Genomic DNA, 20,280 nt, shown 5'->3' with positions numbered 1-20,280 from the left:
ATGTATACACCCGTGACCAAGAAGTAAAAAGTTACTAATGCCCTCACAAAGCAGGGGCAGGTACGTAGGTATTTGTGGCAGGAGGGTAACAAGACACTGAGCTCTGAGCTAGCCTGTCAGCACAGAGGCCCAGCATGTTTAAGTAAGCCAGGTACGGTGACAGATACTGTCTGTGCAAGTCCGTCATTTACAGACACAACTGTATTACTATATGTATACAGACCTTCCAGACATAAAATAAATTTAAAAATTGTCCAAATTGCTTTTATGCACAAATCAAATCTTCTGTTAATATTATTTCTCCACTCTAATATCTACACTTAATATCATTCATATAACACTTACGATAAATGCCTTTCAAGTAGTAAATAAATACACATTGTGCTGCTTTTGGGTGTCACCCATTTACTGAAATTAAACGAATCTTGAAAATAAAAATCTACATTTGGTGCCAATTCTCAGTTTTGAGGTGAGGTAAGAGTGGGCATCACTCCAATTATTTATGTAGGTTACTGCTATTCACAAGCATAAAGACCCTCATGTACCATTAACAACCCTAGTCCACCTTAAACATAGAAATGCTCGTCTCCGTGCCAATAAACCAGCTGTAGCCTACCTTAAAAAGAGTGACAGTGATCTCAATGTTCTCTGGTACAGGCCACACCACCACTCCTCTGTAGGGATTTTTGATGCCAGGCTGCCAGCTGTGGGACTGCAGGACAGAGGGACAAAAGAACAAACGCTTATATTTACTATATGTGAGAACCTTTTTTTTTTGTTTTGTTGTTTCAGAATACCACTCATCAAATACAAACCTTGGAGGATTTCCGCCTACTCCTGCGTGTCCAAACCACCACCAGTTTGTCTGGTTGCCTGTGAGGAAGGAAAGAAAAGACAGATGAGTGAAAATGTAAAAGGTATATATTCCTCCACCTACATCAACATGTTAAGACGTCGGTCCAATTGATCAGAGCCTACTGCTGAACACACACACAAACCAACAACAACACACCTGCAGATCCACTCATGATATGAATAAATCATGAGACACAGCTAAACCCTGACTTTGTCTCTGTGGTTACAAACAACATAAATGCTATAAAGAGTGTTTAAATTTAGTATGAAAGAGAGGTTAAGTATTAGAAGTGACACACAAAACAGAAAAACAAGGTGTTGAGACAGATTATCTACAGTAAGACACTTTTTAAGGCTCAAGGTGTACATCTTTGTCATGTATGTATGAGACTGGAGTACATATCCTAAAAGTGTATTCAGTGCAGCGGTCATGGTCCACTCTGCTGCTATATCAGCATCAGTTCATGATTAAAGCAAGTAACTTAAAATAACTTTTTTTTTAATTAATCAACTGTAAATATTCAGACCTACAGAGGGCCAGTGTACACACACACACACACACACACACACACACACACACACACACACACACACACACACACACACACACACACACACACACACACACACACACACACTTTGAAAAGCACAATCATTCATAAATATAAACCTGCATGGAGCTGCGTGATGAATTACAACTGACTCGCTGCTTTGCCTTGATTTTAAAAGAACACTGTGACAAATTAGGGACTGTCAAAAGTTCACCCTTGCTCATAGTCAGTGTGAGAAATCATCCAAAACACAGCCAAAGCAGTTAGTTAACTGGCAAGTTAGCAAGTCTGGACCTGCTTGCCTGTCACTCCTGGTGCATGTGTATATTGTAAAAGAGTGTGTGTGTGTGTGTGTGTGTGTGTGTGTGTGTGTGTGTGTGTGTGTGTGTGTGTGTGTGTGTGTGTGTGTGTGTGTGTGTGGTAGAGGGGGACAGACCCGTTCGAAAGCTGAAATGTTTCATTTCTATATTAAAAGTACCACTTAATAGTAACATTTAGTCTTTAATACTAATACTATTCTAGTAGGGATGCCCTGGATCAGCAACAGCCGATACTGACCTTATTAAGCAGATCGGGCATCGGCCATGACTGATCGATCCACATTAAATGGTTTTCTTTGTCAATATCATTAGACAAATTCTGTGTTTCCACCATCTAAAAGAGAGAGTGGTTGGTGCTCGGCAGATAACCTGAGATGAGATACTGGAAGCAGTATTATTTTAGACCAAACATAAACTAAACTGTCAGGACCCACCTGACCCTGACTTACGTTGATAAAATAAATTCATAAAAATACATTAACATCCCAAATCCTAGTATATAGGTCAACCCATGCTTTGGCTTTTGGTCAAAGACAACAGAGTGGCGCAGTGAGCAGACGCCAATCAACAAGATTGTCTGTCAATAGGGGAGTCCAGGTTTAAGTCCCTGTATTGGCACGTATCTACCCGATGCTCTTAAGCTCTCCAGCTCCAGCTACCAAGCTGATGCTCTGTAACTGAGCCTGACCTCTGATCCCACAATGGAGAAAAGAAAGGAGGCAAATTGCCCTACAGGGATCAATTAAAATCTATTTGTTCTATTCTGTCAGACTCTGTTAGAGCCCGACTGAAAGATCTGCCAGGCTGATATTAAGCTTATCACAGATATATCATTGTCAGCGTTGGGCTAAAAGTAACAAGAACTTTAAATACAGAAATGCCAAAGATGTGGTTCAGTTAATTTAGAAACTGTGTCTCCTTCACAAAGATGTGGCACCAGAGAGCACTGACATGTTTTATTTTTCTACCTTAAAATGACCTGCTGAGTATCTTGGCCACAGTTTTTCAATAATCAAATTTAAGTGACGTATATATTCCTATATTTTGAGGCTATCCCCCACTCCCCACCCCTCTGTTTACTCCCCCTTGCAATACCTCCTTATAGTGTTAGTGTTGCAGCTATGGTGTTTGGCTGTTGTGTGAAAAATGTAATACAAAATTATGAAAAAAATTGGCCAATATATTGTTATTAAACTCCTAAACATCAATATTGCTGTCTGCCTCAAAAGTCCAGTACTTCAGTGTTAGCACACTGGGTTTATGTGTGTGTGTGTGTTTGTCTTATGTCAAAGACTCTTGAAGAACAACAGCAAAGCAGCCATTCAAGGATAAGAATGCACTGCCTGTGTGAGAGAGAAAGAAGACACAAAAGAAAGGAAAAGAAAGAAGAAAACAGAGGGACAGAGAGGGAAGGAAAGAGGAGGAGTGAGAGGGGAAAGAGAGGAGAGGAGAGAGGGAGAATGACAGGCAACAATTTCAGCCTTGGAGAGAGGCCTCACATAGAGAAGCTATTGTCCAACAACACAGGCCATATCAGAGCATGCAGACACACAATAAATACCATCCCCTTTTTCCCTTTGTACAGTACTCGTTGTGCTATGAGAACAATTTAAACCATTCGCCTGCAGGCTAAGTGACTTCTTCACACTTTTTTGGTGTTGTTCTCTCTCATGATCAGCTTCAACCTCGGGGCTGCATGTTCCTTCTGTGTTTAATAGGAATCGATGAGCCATCAGAGAGGAATGCCACAACAGAAAAAACAAAATGTGATGAAGATGGCCACAAAGAGCCCTGAGGAAATCTATTTAAAGCGTGTGTTCATCATGACATGTGTTCAGCAGCCCTCACTGATACAAGAGGCCATTTTAACATTCAGTTTATGCAAGATTTGAGGTTAGGGATGTTAGGAAAAGAGGTAATGGAGGTTTATTTTAACATATGGCAATACACGTGTTTCTTTGTAATGATTTTTGCACTGTCGATGGAGTACCCTGAAAGGCTCAGACTGTTTGTACAATTTCCCCCCGGGGATCAATAAAGTATTTCTGATTCTGATTCTGACTTCCCATCATTTTATTGGATGGATTTTACTGGATGTAGATATGTCTTTTTATATTTCAGTATTTGCTTCCACTAGTGAGTGTGAGCTCCTCTTGCATTTTTTCAAAACGCGATGAATACCCAGTTACCTCTGTATGATGCCATCTGTGGAAAAAAAGAAACTATTTGACTCTGAGCTGCTGGAGGGGAGAGAGAGAGGGAAATGAAAGTTAAAAAAAAGAATGAAATAACAAACATGCACGTGGACGTGTGTGATGAATGGTAATACAAGAGTCCGACTGGCCAAAAAACAAAATGATAAAAATAAATAATACAGTAAGATGAAAAATGTAAAAAATGATAAACAAAGAGATGGAAAGATGAACAAATCTGTGATAGAGTGTGCGCGCGTACATATGTGTGCGGGAGAGACGGGGCAGATAAGAGTGAAAGTGGATCAGTAAGCTCGGCAGGAGCTGAGATGAGAGCCCTCAGAGATCGACACAAAACACATAATATTATATTTACAATTAAGGCATTTAGCTGCAGCTCTCACCCAGAGAAACCTGCAATTAGCCAGCATGTAGGTATTCAATGTTTTCCTCAAAGACACTTTAGCATCACAACAGGTTATAAAAAAACAAACTGTTGCAAGCTCCACGGTGCTTGAATGTATTTTTGTGAGTGTGTATCACACCTCGTCTACTCTCGCTGTGCAGCAGAGGCAGCCTGTCAGCAGCGGCTGCAGATCTTCATTAGCATCTACACTGCATCAGCTCAGCTACAGAACTGCTAAACACTCTGAAGCCTTACGACAACACTCATAGCTCAATACAGAATCATGTGCTTATGGGCACAAGTATTAAAAAAAAAAACGCTCTGAGCTGCAGCAACACACATAAAGATCACGTGAAGCAGGGCAGGTGTGGACGGCAGAGCTGCATTGGTTAAAAATGAAGCGAAATGTGTCTGCATTGTTCACTATTTAGTCTTTACAGAGCGCAGGGGAACAGATGGGTGGTTTTACAAACGATAAATCAATATCAGATCTTTAGTTCTTAGGACAATATGTGCCACTTAAAACACATACGTAAAAATAACGCTTGCTCATCAAAAATACTGTTTGGCAGTGAAGGGTGTGTCAGGATGTTGCGGATGGCCTGTCTTTCCTGTAGGCAGGAGGAAGGAACCACTTCACATTTGATATCACGGCCCACAGACCAGCATTGCATACACACATGTACACACGCTCACACCAACTACACACATGGAGTGTTACAAACCTAAACACATAGCAGGGTAGGGCACAGTTTAGTTCAGTGGCACAGCAATGAAACATAGCCAAGTGATAAACACAGTGATAAAGTATCGTGTATTTTAAAATCCCAATAGTGACTTTGGCAACTTCCAACAGTGAAAGCTGTCCACTTAAGATTGATTTCCAGTTTTATCCCTGACTCAGCTGAAAGAAAATGGCTCAACATGGCTGCCATATTACTACCAATACTCCACCTAACAGCTGCCCTGCACACTCGCTTCATAATAAAAAACCTAAAATAATTGTATGTGGATGGTACCATAAATTTGAGTTTAGGCACTTGGAAAATAGATGAGAAAATATATGCCAGAAAAAAAACTGTCATAGGTGTATCAAAAAGTAGGCTGTGGTGGGTTTCAAGTAGCAGGAGTCTGTATTAACATTTCAGGGTTTTATTTTGTAATGGAATGGCACTCTAGTCGTCATGTCTTTTAGAGAGACAGGCTACTAAAAGCGGATACTGTAACATCCCGACTAAATGCTGACATTACTGAGAGGAGGTTGAGCTTTGACGTCTGCCGACAGACTTCCTGTCTGCCTGTCAATCACAGACATCAGGAGAGAGGAAAATGTAGATTTGTTTATGCTGTAATGCAGCAAAGGATGAAACATCACAGACTGCTGCCATGCATACTAAAACAGACACTCTGCTGCAATACACCCAAGCACAGTAATATGTATCTCTCAGACTCAAACCACAGGCTGCGTCACTGCAATGCATGAAAGGTATTATGTTGTATACAATGGGACTGAAAATTGTGATACATACAAACAGGCCATCTAATGTAGACTGCTGGGCTATAAGAGGTGATATAAATAGTCAATACAAGGTGTTGTGATTTGTATAATCTTGCAATACATTATCCATTCACTCCAATGCTGCTACCTCAATCCATACATCCTTTACCATGAATATTCATCTTAATCGCTGTTTCATATTGTTCCGTCATTGCTGTGCTCTGTGTTGTTTGTTTTTCCTTTCTAGACTTGCTTGTGATATAGGGCTGTTTAAGGGATTATATACAGTAAAATACACTTAAAAGATCTGTATAAGCAGTACATTTGACCAGAACTGAATGGAAGAAAATGAATGCCACCTACAGAAATGTTAACTTCACCAGCAAAAAAATCTGGTACTTGCAGTGCTAGAAGACCACAGTCATGGCCGAGTGAATGAGAGAAATTACACAGTGACAGCTAAAATGCTTTCAATAGCCCCATCATGAAAAGCTTTGCTAGAAATGTATTAATTTTTTTCATACCTGACCTACTTGGCAATTTATGATTCAGCAAAGACAGCATCAAGAGGATTGTTGAGAGTGGGAAGAGACAAATGACAGGAGAGGAAAGGAAGAAAGAAACTGAGAGGGAGGACTGCTCTCACTTTGTTGTGCTATCTGTCAGACTGTGGCCTTTACTATCAAGACAGATGTAGCAGTGCAAATACAATCTGTGACCAAAACTCTGGCAGAAGCTGTGTCTTTAGCCACATCTTGTACTGAGCATAAAAAAAAAAAAAAAAGAAGTGGATGATGCTGTAGAAGTGCTTTCAATCTGACCCTTGAGACACCAGGATCTGCATGTATGTGCAGAATTGAAAAAGTGACAATATGCTGACAATCCCTTGAACTTCGGTGAAAGAACAGTCAGTCAGAGTGTATGTGGCAACCAAGAACAGGGTCAATGACACAGAGTTAAAGTTGAAAGCACTAAAGCCAGAATCAAGTGTCCAAAGTTAAAGCATCACATTAATCAGCTAGCTGATCACTAATCACTAGACTGTGCCTGTATGCATGTGTGTGCATGTGCATGAGTTTAGCATTTGCAATTGTTGTAACTGCAGCCGGATGCATGGCAGGACCACTTTCTGTAACTGTAAAATATTGTTAATATTTGAATTTTACTGTGACTGTGAATGAATTGTGTGTATATCTATATATGACATTATTCTATTGTCAGACTGGCACCAAGCGTGACACAAACATGACCTTTATTACATCTGAATGAACTTGCATGTACCATTATATTTTCCGAATGTGACCCAGATTTGAAGATTTTCAGTGCTGATTAACACATTTCACCAATCCCATTGCCCAGCTGAGTCATATCACCCTTTTGATGAAGACTATTGTTAACATCAATACAGTACCTGATGTGACAAATGATCTACAACTAAAAACGCTACATGGTGGGGTATGAATTGGGACTGCTTAATACTTTTCCAGACATTTGCAGACTTCATTATTTCCAGCGAGGGCCTGAAGACATCAAGCGTGAGACTCTTTTTGAAGCAGCTGCATTTTACATTCAGTCAGCAGCCTGGTTTGTTTCAAGTCAGCTGCATGTTATTTTTAACAAATTTACATTTCAAGTTTGCTTAAAAAGGACAGTTGCATGGAGACACTTAACTGCAGGGACTAACCAACTGGAGGTCAAGTGTGGCCAATTATGAATCTGGCATGGCTGAGGACAGAGACTCACTAAGAGCAAGTTACAAACAATAAAGCAGGTAGGTTGGACGGATGAAAGTGAAGATCAGAAGCTCCAACTGCCCTGAGGGATGGAGGTCAGGTAAGAGTTACTTAAATCTTTCCCCCTGAGGAAGTATATGGGGAGCAGAAGAGGAAACTGTCAAAAAACAGGACTGCAAGTGGTGATGACTGACAGGAGCGGAAAATGAAATGTTTCTTTGCTGACATGACCTATGGGTGAAGGGTAAAACTCTCTCCACAGAAAGATTTTGGGAGCTGGAAAATCAAATTGTGAAAAAGGTCTGTGCTGAGATTGTGAAGTTTATGACAAAAATAACTCAGACGCCACAATTTAGTCCATGTGTTAGATGCTACAAAAGAAGTGTATGCATCTTTTCATCTTGTTGCTTTAGTTCACTGGCTCATCTCCAATGCGCTTTCATTCCTCCCTTATCACTAGACTTCTGCAGTGGCGGGGGAGTCCACATTAACTGTATGTCTGAAAAAGCCACTGAGAGGGCAAACTCAAAGCAATGCATTTTCTATGCAAACTAATTGAGTCATTCCTTGAGAAAGAAATAAGGCAGATAATCACAAGTGAAACGCTCATGCAAACTTTGGCTTCTATATATGCAGATGGGTGACGTGCTTGCTCAACAAGACATCCCTGCCTAAATTAATGTAGAAATACAAATTAGAAGGAACAGAGGAAAAGGGGGATTCAGAAAGGAGTCTGATACAGGGCGGTAAAATGAGTATAAACAGAAGTCAACATACTCCTTACTTCCATACAACATGATAGCACGATGAAAGCTGCAGGGAGAGATCAGGAATCACTTAGATCATACGTTTGGGAGCATCTCCAAAACAAAAAAGGGAATGATAGCAAGCTGCCTTTCAGTAGGGTAAATTAGATTTTAAAAAATCTCCCATCCCTCCCTATACCAGCTTGCTAACAGCCCTGGGGAGGGACTGACGCAGTAGGAAATACAACCATCATGTGCCTAAGAACACCAGCTGCACAGAAACAAGAAGCCCTGGTGAGGACAGCAACGTCCATTTCTTAAGGCAATGATACATGAGCAGTCATGCGACCGTAGCTTCTTTGTCTGACAAACTGAATGGAACAAATAAAAAATATTTACAGCAGGAGAGGAGCTTTGACGTTTTCATTGCAGGTCATGGTTGCAAGCAAATGAAACTGCTTTCTTCATTATATTTAAATTTATTTTCCTTGTTTTTGTTTCTTTAAATTTTATCATTGAGCCAGCAACATCATTTAAAGTAAAGTTTGCAGCTTGTGGCTGGGAGAATCTACAGAAAGTGGTGTGATGTGACCATTGGCCCACAAAAATGGCATTAACTGGGGTAAAGAATCTGGGGTATAGATTGGTCTGCAGTAGGATTATACAACTGTTCTACCAAAGGGGGTGTGATAAATTACCTCCACAACCTAAAAGTGATCAACCAGGAGCTCTTAACTATTCCAAAAGTCCAAAGGGTGAGTACAATAAAGACAGTGAATTGACTGGCCTACTGAGACCATATATTTGCTTCACAGAAAGGGAGAGAAAACTTTTTTACTACTGGAGAAGGAAACACATTTTTAGCCTATAGTTGCAGCAGGTTGTACATCCTACATTCCACCTGGACCAACTATATTTTTTAAGAACGGGGTTTCCAAAATGTAACTCCAGTACACTCGTGGCTTGTGCCGTTTTGCTTTGCCATCCTGACACACATAAAGTACACGTTTATCAGCCTGCAGATGCTGCAGCGCCGCTCTGCAGTCTGATAAATGATGAGCAAGGCTGTGTGTTTCTCTGCCTGACAGCAGCAGAGACAGACACACCAGCAGAGTTTTCATCACATTTAACACCCCATTGACTGCTTCCCAACCCTGCAATGTTTCATGTCTCTTGGTGTGTGGGAGGGGGAGTGTAAATGCCTGTTTGTGTCCATAATTGCAGCACAGAACAACTACACTTGGATGGATTCCACTGCAAAGCAGTTAAAGGGCCATTATCGGAAAGAGGCAAGAGAGAAAGAAGTGACGGGTGGCAGAGAGAAGAGAGATCAAGGGGGAGAAGGAGAGGAGATAAGAGGGGTACAGAGAAAAACGAATGTAAAGAGAGGAGCATTAATGATAGTGTGAGAGCTGCCCCAGATGCAGCAGTGGGTTTGGTGCAAGAAAACAATTAGAGAATCACAGGAGGAGGAGATGAAGAGCTGCAAGCTGTACTGAGAGGACAAAACAACCAGTGCAGTTAAATCAACAGCAAATGCTATAAATAAGGAAGTGATAAGCAAGCACACAAATTAGAAGACTATCAACTATGAAAACACTTGTTTGTGTTCTGCCCAGTTTTGGCATTTTTCTGGCACCAGTTCAGTTCACATTTCCAAAAACATATGAGAGCATATCAAGGACTTAAAATCAGACCACACTGAAACACTTTGATAGACCAAAGAAGATGTAAACAATGAAATTATTAAACCCAGAGGAAGAATCCAGAATTTCTGCACAACAGAAACGACTGCACCGTACTATCACCTGGCAGCGAAACCATCTCCTGGTGCCAAACTTATGCTCAGGAATGTGTCAAGGCCTTTGGATTTGAATAGAATAGAAAGCCACGTCAAACAAGTTGGCAGGAAGATGTTTCTCTGGCAGAGACATGATGGACGCCTGCCATAATGCACACATGTTCAACAGAAAACTACATGTCACAGCCTGACACACGGTGGTCACTTCCACTGAAATAGTGAGCCATTACTCAACTGACAGCCTGATGCTTGGGCTGTGGTTTTGGCATTTAACAACGCTGTTATTCAGTAATGATACAATGATTGAGTAGAGAATCACAGTTTTTGCTCAAGGACACATTGATGGGATCATGGCTGGTTTATGCACAACTACTGGCAGTTGAGGGCATAAAACCCTCCAAGGGTTTTACCTTTCAAGATAATGCAGTTTACTGATTTGTTCCAAGTGCAGTCCTCACTATGACTGTCACTCTTTATCACAAGTGAAAGAACAAAGGATGTAAACATAACTTTAAGTGTACAATAAATGCACAGCTCAGAAATCCTGTCCTAGTCAGTAGCTAGACATTTGTATTTGGAGCTCCAGCTAGCAAAGCCACTTCCAGTGCAAATGGAGAATTGCATGGTTACTATGGGTGTATAATGAATAAACAACTGATAATGTACGACACATCTATCGAGTGTAGCAGTGGTGCAATGACAATCTGCAGGTTAAATGCTGAAAAATAGATCAATTCCATCGCCACAGGCATCCACAGCAGGAACACCAAACACCCCAGAGGAGAAGTGTAAACCCGCTTGAGTCTGGTGAGTGTTTGTGTTCAGAGTTGCTAAATCCCTATGAAAGCCACAGAACTGTCATGCGGCAGTGAGGGAAGCAGTCTTGATTAGCCACGCATGCATGTAGCCAGATAGAATTACCACGTAATCAATAGCGTCTCTGTGTTGTTTCCAGTGTATAACTCTCATATCCTCGCCACATGTGTCAACACGTCTGTCAGCAGTTTTCAAACTACATTTTGCAGGACAGGTTGACTAAAAACACATTGTTGCTCAAAACCACCAGCCTCAGGGAAATACTAAACAGAGTCAGTATGAACTTGAGAATGAATGTAACCCTCAACGAGTTGCCTTTCGCCCTCTTGACAGTTGCTGAGGGACAGAAAAGTGTGCCTCAGTTACTGCACTCCTCCAAGTATTGCTATGTATCGGAGGGTTTGAACCAACAACTCGCTGGTCCGCTCAGGCTTATGATCCAGTCTAAAACACAGTAAACACACTGCACAATAATTACTCAACACAGTCACGTACAAATGCATCAAAATGGGCACATGGGAACAGAAAAGGTTTCACACAGGATACAATCCTTTCTGATGACAACTTGTTGCAGGGTTTGACACCAGCACTCACCCACTGCCTGGCGAAACTTTGCTCCTCACTCAACCAACATGGAAGGTCAATTTCAGGCCAAACTTTGAGTTTTGACACTTGCATTTGGCACAAGAAGAAGAATGTACAATGCATCCGTCTGAAATTAATCATCTGAGCAAGAAACGTGGAGTCATGCTGCAAGCTGCTGTATATGATGCATTCAAGAGCTAGTGGAAAACCTCTGCCTGAAAATTCAAAAGGTGGATGCTTGACATAATGCGCTGACACGCTATGTTATCACAAAAAAAACTAACCTGCGAGACAAACAAGAACAAAAAATAACAATTTCCACACCACAACGCACAAGCAGACTTGTGAAATCAAGTAACAAAAGGATTACACATGGTAAAAGCCAAGTGCTTCACAGCAGCAGCAGGAGTGAGATATTAAACAATTAAAGCAGGCAGACCTTGCACTGCTCCATCACTCCAGTATGTATGTATAATATTTGCTTAAGCCTTAATAAAAAATGACATATGTTTCTCTGAGCCTGGACAGCATTTATGAGTGGAAAGAATAATGCTCACCGGATATTAGTTTTTTTTGTGGTCTTAGGTCGGCAAAATAACCAACATAAATACTATATTTTACAACTTGTATATGTGACTGATTCCATCCATATTGTAGCTTAATAACTTGTCCTTTCAATCATTTGTTGTAGTCTGATGCTGGACTTTACTCTCGTCATCCTCTCATTAATTGTTTAATGTAAATGTTTCATTAGATAATGATAGCTCCATTAATGGAGTCAGTCAACCAGTCACCTGCACAGCCAGCCAGGTTGCATAGAGCAGTCATCCAGTGATGAAGTCACTATGCTACTCTAACTGTGAGGTGGCCGCACAGTGATGTTATAACAAGATGAGCAGAATTACAGATAAGCAAATATCAGAGAAACTGGTGATGCAAGCATAAGAACCTAAATGAGGCACAGACACCAGATTATACATGTAGTTAATTATACAGAGACATGCAATCACAAAAGCAGCAAAATACAGAAACATGTATGTGTGTAAGAGAATCAATATTATAAACACTCAAATTAAAAATCAGTTTATCCATTTCTACAGAGGTAAAAAATGATTTTGATCACGTGCCAAGGACGTTTGATTTCCATCCCTGACCTGATGGATCATAATTACCTGCTACAGATGAAAGGCAAAAGAAAATACTGTTCATTTTTCACGAAAGATGTTAAATATCAAGTTTCAAAGGGGCAGTGCTGCAACACTGTGTGAGTGGTGCTTCATTTCACTGGCAAACACAAACACTGAACTCATTAATGTTTTAATGGTTAGTCTGAATTGATTCTGGAGTCTGAAATGGGCATGCGAGTGGAATGCCAACTCCCTCTGCTCTACAGAGGCGTCGCCTACAGCAACCAGGGCAATAGATAAAGTCCAAAAATTACTTTACAAACATAAAATATGACAGGAAACTCCCCCAATCCTTCCATGTCAAGAATGAAAATAGTTGTTGCAATTGTTGAGCAAACTGCCCAAAGGAAAAAAGATATTTAGCTTGTAGAAGAATAAAATGTAGGAACCTCTCTAGAGTAGAGAAACTAGTACCATTCAACAAGCTCATTTAGCTGAACGACTAGTGTAAGTGTTACCAGTAATAACGCAAAAACTACAAGCAACAGGCGCTTAGCCACAGCCCAACAGTGATCATTGGCCGACTGATGGTGTGTCAGGGCCCTTACATTTCCATCATCTTCCGTCTACAGGTGACATTCCCAGATGCTCCTACTCTCCTCTTAAAGGCACATCTACAACACGCTGCATAATGTAACTGACATGTCAATGCTCTGTTTTGTATTGGTGTTCACCATTGGCACCTCAGCATAACTACTGTAATATGTAAAATATGTAATTAAAAAAAAAGGTCCCATTTAGAGTGAAGTTCTGTCCAGAGGAACAGACAGAGAGAGGCCACATTATCTGAGACCATCACAGGAGATTCAAGCACCAAAACATAAAGGTATTCTGGCTGGATGAAAACGCTCTCCGCACATCCACATGATAAGAGGAGTGAAATGAAGTGACTGATCACAGCTAACGCTGCGCTCATACAGATGATGCAAAGTAGTAAGCAGTCTTTGGCCCCTCGTGGACCCGTGTTGAGCCCCTAATTGACATACGCTCCGACTAGTCGATTTCTGACGTAGCCAAACTTGAACTTCTTGATTGTTTGAAGTGTCCAATATTATCGTGACTTCAGAGATTATTCTACTGACCCTTTGAGTGTCAGCCAAGTGTGCATAATGCTTTTACATTTCACGCAATGTACATTCAAAGCACACATATCTGTATGGGCACACATACATTAGGACACTGAAACAAAGCAAGCGTTCAGCCTTTCTTCCTGTTAGTGATTCCAGACAATAAAAGGGCTGTGGTTTTTAAAAATCACTTCTGAAGGCTTCAGGATTTGAGATCCATTTGAGCTCTGGGGACTGTTTCCAGTCTGCGTAGATGGAAAGTTTCCACTGCAACAATAACATACCGTACTGATGAAGTCCAAGGAAAGGCAGAAACCGTGCGCCAACGCTTTCTCACACACTTTGAGCCAGGCGTGCACACAAACATTCAGCAGAGACCCCGAGGCAACACTCACAGCCGCAAACTGGATGTAAAGCCAGACGCTGCTTACATCCAAAGCTATTTAGAATACTATTTTATGCAGTGAAGATAACATTTAAGATGAATGGTAGCATCACACACTCACAAATGGCAACATGAAAAGGGCATGATCTAACTGACATGATGACTGACTTTGTACTTGACGTAATCTACAACCAAGTAGTTTTTTTTAACAAAATCTGAGCACTTTGTAATCCATCCAAGGGTGGCTAAATTTAGATTTGATGTCTTTATCACTTTTATCACACACTACTATAGATAAGAACTAAATTATGTAACAACAAACAGTTATGTATACATATTTCCTCCATTGGATAACATAAAAGACCTCTGCTCAGGCTGCACAACAAAGCGTACCACAGACTCTGTGCTGAGCCCACCCACCCTTTGCTCTGAGGAGATGTACATTTTTCTCATTCCATTCTCCAGCACGTTAACATCTGTCCCAGGTCTAAGCTCTGTGGGGCTGGGTTAGTCACGCCTACGGCAAGCCATGTCTGCGGGCTACATCTTTGCATTGCAATCCCCTGCTTTTCGCTCATTACAGGACACACACCTGCAGGCTACAAGTGTAGCATTATGTCCACCTATCACTCCACTTTATCTTCACCTTTTGAAAATACACCCAGTAGCTCCTCCATCTCCTTCCATCGATATCATTCATTTGTTCTTTAATACAGGAATATCTTTAGGATGTACTTTTATACATAGACGTTGAAGCCATGGGAAGAGCTTCACTAAAGCAAAAATAAATTAACTACTTAAAAACTTGGCTGTCAGTATTTCTAAGACAGCGCTCAAATCTTATTAGAAGTGCAGGGAATAGGATGACATTGGCTGTTTACAACTTTAAATTTATAAGTCAGGGCTATTGTCTTAGTGTCAATAAAATAAATCCCTTCAATTCTTATTACTTTATAGACTCAAGAACTGGATATTTTGCAAATAGCATAGACAGAAATATGTAGGACTTACAGAGGAAATTATCCAACAATTACATTTTATAGTGACTAATTGTTCCAAGATTTTCTCATACTTTCCCTACTTCCCAACAGCATCCCTAGAACTAGAAGGTGTTTGGTGGTTTGCTCAAGGACATTTCAGGAGAGCGTGGGCAGCTTTAACCCAGCCCTTCAGGTTGAAGGGAAATCTTTCATGCCTGCCACCCTCATGACTCAAGACTCAAACCAAACAAATTCAACATTGGTGCACAAGGGGAAAAAAAGAAACATAGTAATTTTACAAGGCAGCCGGCCCCTCCCAGCATGCAGACATGCCTGCACACCAAGGAGACTGAGTGTGCAAGTGTGTGTGTGTGTGTGTGTGTGTGTGTCTGTGTGTGAATTATGGCCACCAGGAACGAGCTCAGCATTCCAGCACAGACAGAGAGACACAGTTTTCATGGGGCTTAAATGACAGCACTGTGGTCGCCTGTTATTCCCAAAAAACTCACCATTTCTTAGTGCATTCCACCATCAGTTCCTGATAGGAAGCCACGAACTGAAATTTGGACGCATGCTTCCCCACACGTTGCAGTCTCTTCCAAACCGAGGCCATGTTTCTTTGGGAACGGGTAGTTTCTGTGTACCTATCCCGCCCTGGACTTCCTTCTTTGGGCTTCCTTCGCACGAATTCACGCTAATGTTTATATGTATCTGAGCATATCAAACCCGCGTAGATACATAGTTAATGTTTTACCGGAAGCACATTGAAAAAAAAGATAAGACTGCACACCCAGTCGTGGCTGCTGGTCTTTAAAAACTGCCTGATAAATCCAAATGTAAGGAATCTCTGCAGCAGTGGTCGAGGTCTGATTTGATGGCGCGCATGATGTTGAGAAGAAAATCACTCCATAATTTCAAAAGGCATGATGAGTAATCCACTCGGTGTCATCATATTTCCATCTGGTGATCGTCCTGTAAAAAGAAATTTAAAAAAAGACACAGTCAGTAGAGCAAGAGCCAGACTGTAAAGCCCCGGCATTCCGGAGTATTCTCCCTGATTTCTAACGTAACTCCACTAACGATAAAGGTCCCTGATACAGGGATGCTTTGTCCGTGTAACAGCTTTTCAGTTACCGTTGGGTGTAGCGGTGTTGGCGTTAAAACAACCCGGTTTATCTACATCGCCAACGTAACACTTTGTTAATGTGTAAGAATGTGATGAGGACTCCCGTACCAGCACTTCTGCTGCCAGCACGGCGTGCCGGGGGGGCTATTTGCTGGTGCAGCAAGCTAACTTGGGATGTTTGATAATAAAATATGAATTTATGTATTGTAACAGTGATAGAGGAGCAATGACATTACATTAAAACAAGTCGCGTTAACCACCCAGTCTACAAGAACTGCACCGAGAGACACCACCCGACACTGAGACTCAAATAAACATTTTGTAAACATGGAATATTTGGTGAAATGCCTCCGAATCCAGGGAATAGTCTGAGCCGTTGCGCTCCGCTAACCGGAATGATTCAGCTGCTAGGCTAACGACTTAACATGTGAAACTAGGTTAACTGTGCCTGCATGACACTCACCTTACTGTAATATCCAACGCATTATCCGTTAAGCAGCCTTGACAGCAGTGTTAAGAGATGGCGAACTGTCTATAACAAACTACCAGCCGAGCGAGCGTCGCCCGCTTGCAAGCTAATTATCTCCTTCTTTGCAGCAGTACGAACACCAGCCATACAGCTAGCTAGCCTGCTAGCGACGACGGCTAGCCATCACAACACGGCACGAGCGGAAACCGTTGCTTTTACCACTTGACACATTTGCTCCACAGGTAAGCGCAAGCTCCGGGACTCACGACTGAGTCAGACACGACATTTATTTGAGCTTGTCCCAAAAGTAAGTTAAACAAAAGTATTTCCAACCCCAGGCAGGAATTCCCACAGCAAAGTAGTCCAATTGTTAGTGATAGTTTGACCGCTCTGTTCCTCTGGAGTCCGTAAAGGTACCCAACATTTAAAAAGATTCCCGTTCGGGGTATTTAAAATAAAACCGTTAGCGAATAGCGGAACCAAACTAGCTGATGGAAATGTGGACACATATGAGCCATTTTATTATGAATCTATTATAGATCTAATTACAGTTGTTTTTATTCTGTTTTAAAACGACAGATTCAAAAATGTACACGTTCACTTTTTCGTTCCGTGACAAATTGGTTTTATTTTGAAGGCTAATCGTCACACTTCCGGTCGTGTTCTAGGTTTATGACGCAGCTTCGCCTCTCCATCATTTCGCCTGCCGCCTGGATGACTGGATCCCGAAGAGGCGCCCCGGGCATCAGCCATTGGTGGGATTCTTGTGTCATTCTCAGATTGTTTACTGATTCATGAGGCATGTCTGGGTTGTTTTCATCACACTGGTAAAATCCAACATCCTCCAAAGACATTTAATCCTTGTTTTTGCGTGTAGAAAAACAAGAGTGTGGCTCTTGTTTTTCCTTGGAATGATTGCTGCTGTCTGTTGATTCAAAGCACAAAGTTTGAAGCTAAATATAGCTTATATAGCTCTGTGTGTAAAAGTGTGTGACTGAGGGAAGACTTTCTTCAATCAAACAGCAGACTAACTGGCAAACACACTTAAAAGCGTTTGGATGAAAACAATAGGCTGTATTTAGTTCATTCAGGACATTATAGTATCAAAGCTCGTCCCCTCAGGTTAATGCTAATGAGGATGAGACTTCCACTTCCTGGTCCTGTCACATTAATAAGTGAGTGTTAACCTTGTAGCCCCGCATGCGGGGGTCTTTTTCACATGTTTAGAGGAAATAAAACACCTACCATCCATCAGAAATCAATACCCCCTCCTCTACACACACACACACACATCCTTCACACTCCCTGGTTGTAACCAAAGGCTCGTAAATGCATAGCAGGGGGAGCAGAAGGAAGGAGGCCAGCTCTGCAGAGGGAAAGACAACATGAGGCAGATTAATTTAATCTAACAAAATGATATGGACTTAATAACAGGAAATTGATATCTTATCCTTTCGTATGTTGCTCAGGGTTATATGCTGCAAGAGAGATGGTGGATTTATTTTTCTTTTCTCTTTTTATATATTTATATATTTATATATATGTATGCTATAAAAGCCCAGTCAAATTCAAATCATGAGAGAGATCCAGCAGAATATAAAATAACACAGTGCCAATGTTTCTATTCACCCGAAGGCCATATCTGCTCCTTTAGTGAACCCACAACTTTCAGCTAAAAATAAACTGCCCCTGAAATGTAAAATAAATGAACACTAAACAATGGATTTGTTCTGAATTTGGTTCTAAAAATCACAGGAAAGTTATTAAATTCTTTTAGTTCTGATGTCAAATAACATCTACTTTGAACAACTTTATGCTGCTGTTAGGATTTCCACAGAAGTTACTGGTCACCTTCTGACATTTGTTTACGAAACAGTAATATTTCTGATTATATTATGAGTTGCATGTGTGAAAAAATGTGCAATTTCACAACATTGGAAATATTTGCACCTCTAAATCAGGTTGCTTCTTGCTAAATGTGTCCTAGATAACTTACAGATTGGGTGTTTTGAGATCTCACTGTCTCACCGTCACAACACAAAGCAGTATTTCAGATCAGCTTTCATTCAGATACGTATTTGTTAACTGAGAACAATTCGGGGTTTAAGGTCAGAGCCGATTTGACAGCAGGGGGCCTGCTGATCCCGCTGCTCTGTGTCGCCTGTTTACATTTTACTCTGACAGATTACAGGGAGCCTCCCTCCATGCGTCAAGGAATGCTTTGATGTGACAAATGACCCGGTGCTAAATGGCGCTTTGTGTGTCTGCCCACATGTCAGCAAAGGCTTCAATTCATGCATAACATGGGGGGAGGACGGTCCTGCCGGTGTGTTTCTGTGTGAAAGAAAGAGTGTATTATAAAAGCACAGTGAGAGAGAGAGTGGCAAAGGTCAAGTGGAGTCCTGTATGTGTCACCCTCTCAACTCCAGACACTTCCTTCCTTTTTCGTGCCTGATTCCTGAAAACAAAGAAATGATCATCCCCTGCTGCAAAATGATGATTTCTATTTTCCATTTTTATGCTGCTTTAATGGCTTAATTATTAGGGGGGGGAAACAGAGAAAGCAGATACTCATAATCTCACAGCAAAAGCCATTTCATCCCTTAATCACAATAACAACTTTAATGCTGCACAAGGGAGTCGTTTCATGTGCAAATCCATTCTTCTCAGCCTAAAACACAAAGTGGGCAATAGACAAGAGCGCAATCCCCCCAACTGAGATTTGTCCTATTTGGCCAAAATATATTCTGTTTCTAGATGCTGTCACTTCTTCAGCCAGAGGAGGTGATGAATCCCAGCTAAAGCGACACATGCAGACCCTCTGTCACTCTAACATGATAACTGATGGACTTAAAAACAGGTAATCTCTGCTGCTTGTCCAGTATCTGGTTACACAAATGGGTTCATCACTCCCCGGAGGTCCCAATCCATGTTATGAGAGCCACTGCTCCTTCCACTACACTTCTCAACATAAAATGCTTTTTACTTCCCAAATACTATGAAGCGCTTTGCAGCTGTGCCTTTGTAGACATATTGCACAGGTGGAATTCATCAGCCGTAGCACAGTGGTTCTTATTGTGGGCTTAATATCGATCGTGATACTGCGCAGGGGGGAGTGGAAGTTTCACACCTAACTTCTCTATCCGTCTGTGGAGAGCCAACAAAAACACGTCCTCCAGGATCTAAGCCAGCACTTCAAGCACAGAGACTCTGGCGTTTGGTATTAGACCACTTGAAAAGACCTGTTAACAAAGCAGAGTCCTTTAGATATAAGCCAAGTGAGTCTGAACCACTTGAGTGGAGCACAGATAGCCAAAAAGTATCACTGCTGACAGTATTGTGGGACGAACAGAAAAACAAGAGCTGAAGCCTTTTTACTCTTTTACACTTTCAGTCTTCTTGTGTTGATCTCAACACAAGAAGACTGAAAGTGTGCTGCTGGATTATATACAGCACAGGTATTGTTCTCAAGAAATACAGCTCAGTGTTTAATACAGTGGCTTATGGACAACTTATAGTGTGCTTTGCTGTTTAAGAGATCATACAAAGCTAGTTCTGATGGC

The 20,280-nt window shown here is 41.3% G+C and overlaps 1 protein-coding gene across 1 annotated transcript in view; it reads right to left on the bottom strand.

Annotated features, from left to right (window-relative positions):
• Window positions 1-16,767, bottom strand: part of ehbp1 (EH domain binding protein 1) — a 133,392-nt gene extending 116,625 nt beyond the window's left edge. Inside the window, exons 1-4 of the mRNA XM_070915571.1 lie at window positions 16,712-16,767; window positions 15,632-16,094; window positions 816-873; window positions 617-712 (exon numbers count right to left, since the gene is read on the bottom strand). Coding sequence (XP_070771672.1) covers window positions 617-712; window positions 816-873; window positions 15,632-15,735 — 258 coding nt within the window. The 5' untranslated portion in view covers window positions 15,736-16,094; window positions 16,712-16,767. The remainder of the gene's footprint in view (window positions 1-616; window positions 713-815; window positions 874-15,631; window positions 16,095-16,711) is intronic.
• Window positions 16,768-20,280: the final 3,513 nt, after the last annotated feature.

The sequence above is a fragment of the Enoplosus armatus genome, chromosome 12 (assembly GCF_043641665.1).
Source record: "Enoplosus armatus isolate fEnoArm2 chromosome 12, fEnoArm2.hap1, whole genome shotgun sequence".
NCBI classification, from domain to species: Eukaryota; Metazoa; Chordata; class Actinopteri; order Centrarchiformes; family Enoplosidae; genus Enoplosus; species Enoplosus armatus.
The sequence above is the reverse complement of the archived record's forward strand: the minus strand, read 5'-3'. Positions and strand labels throughout refer to the sequence as shown.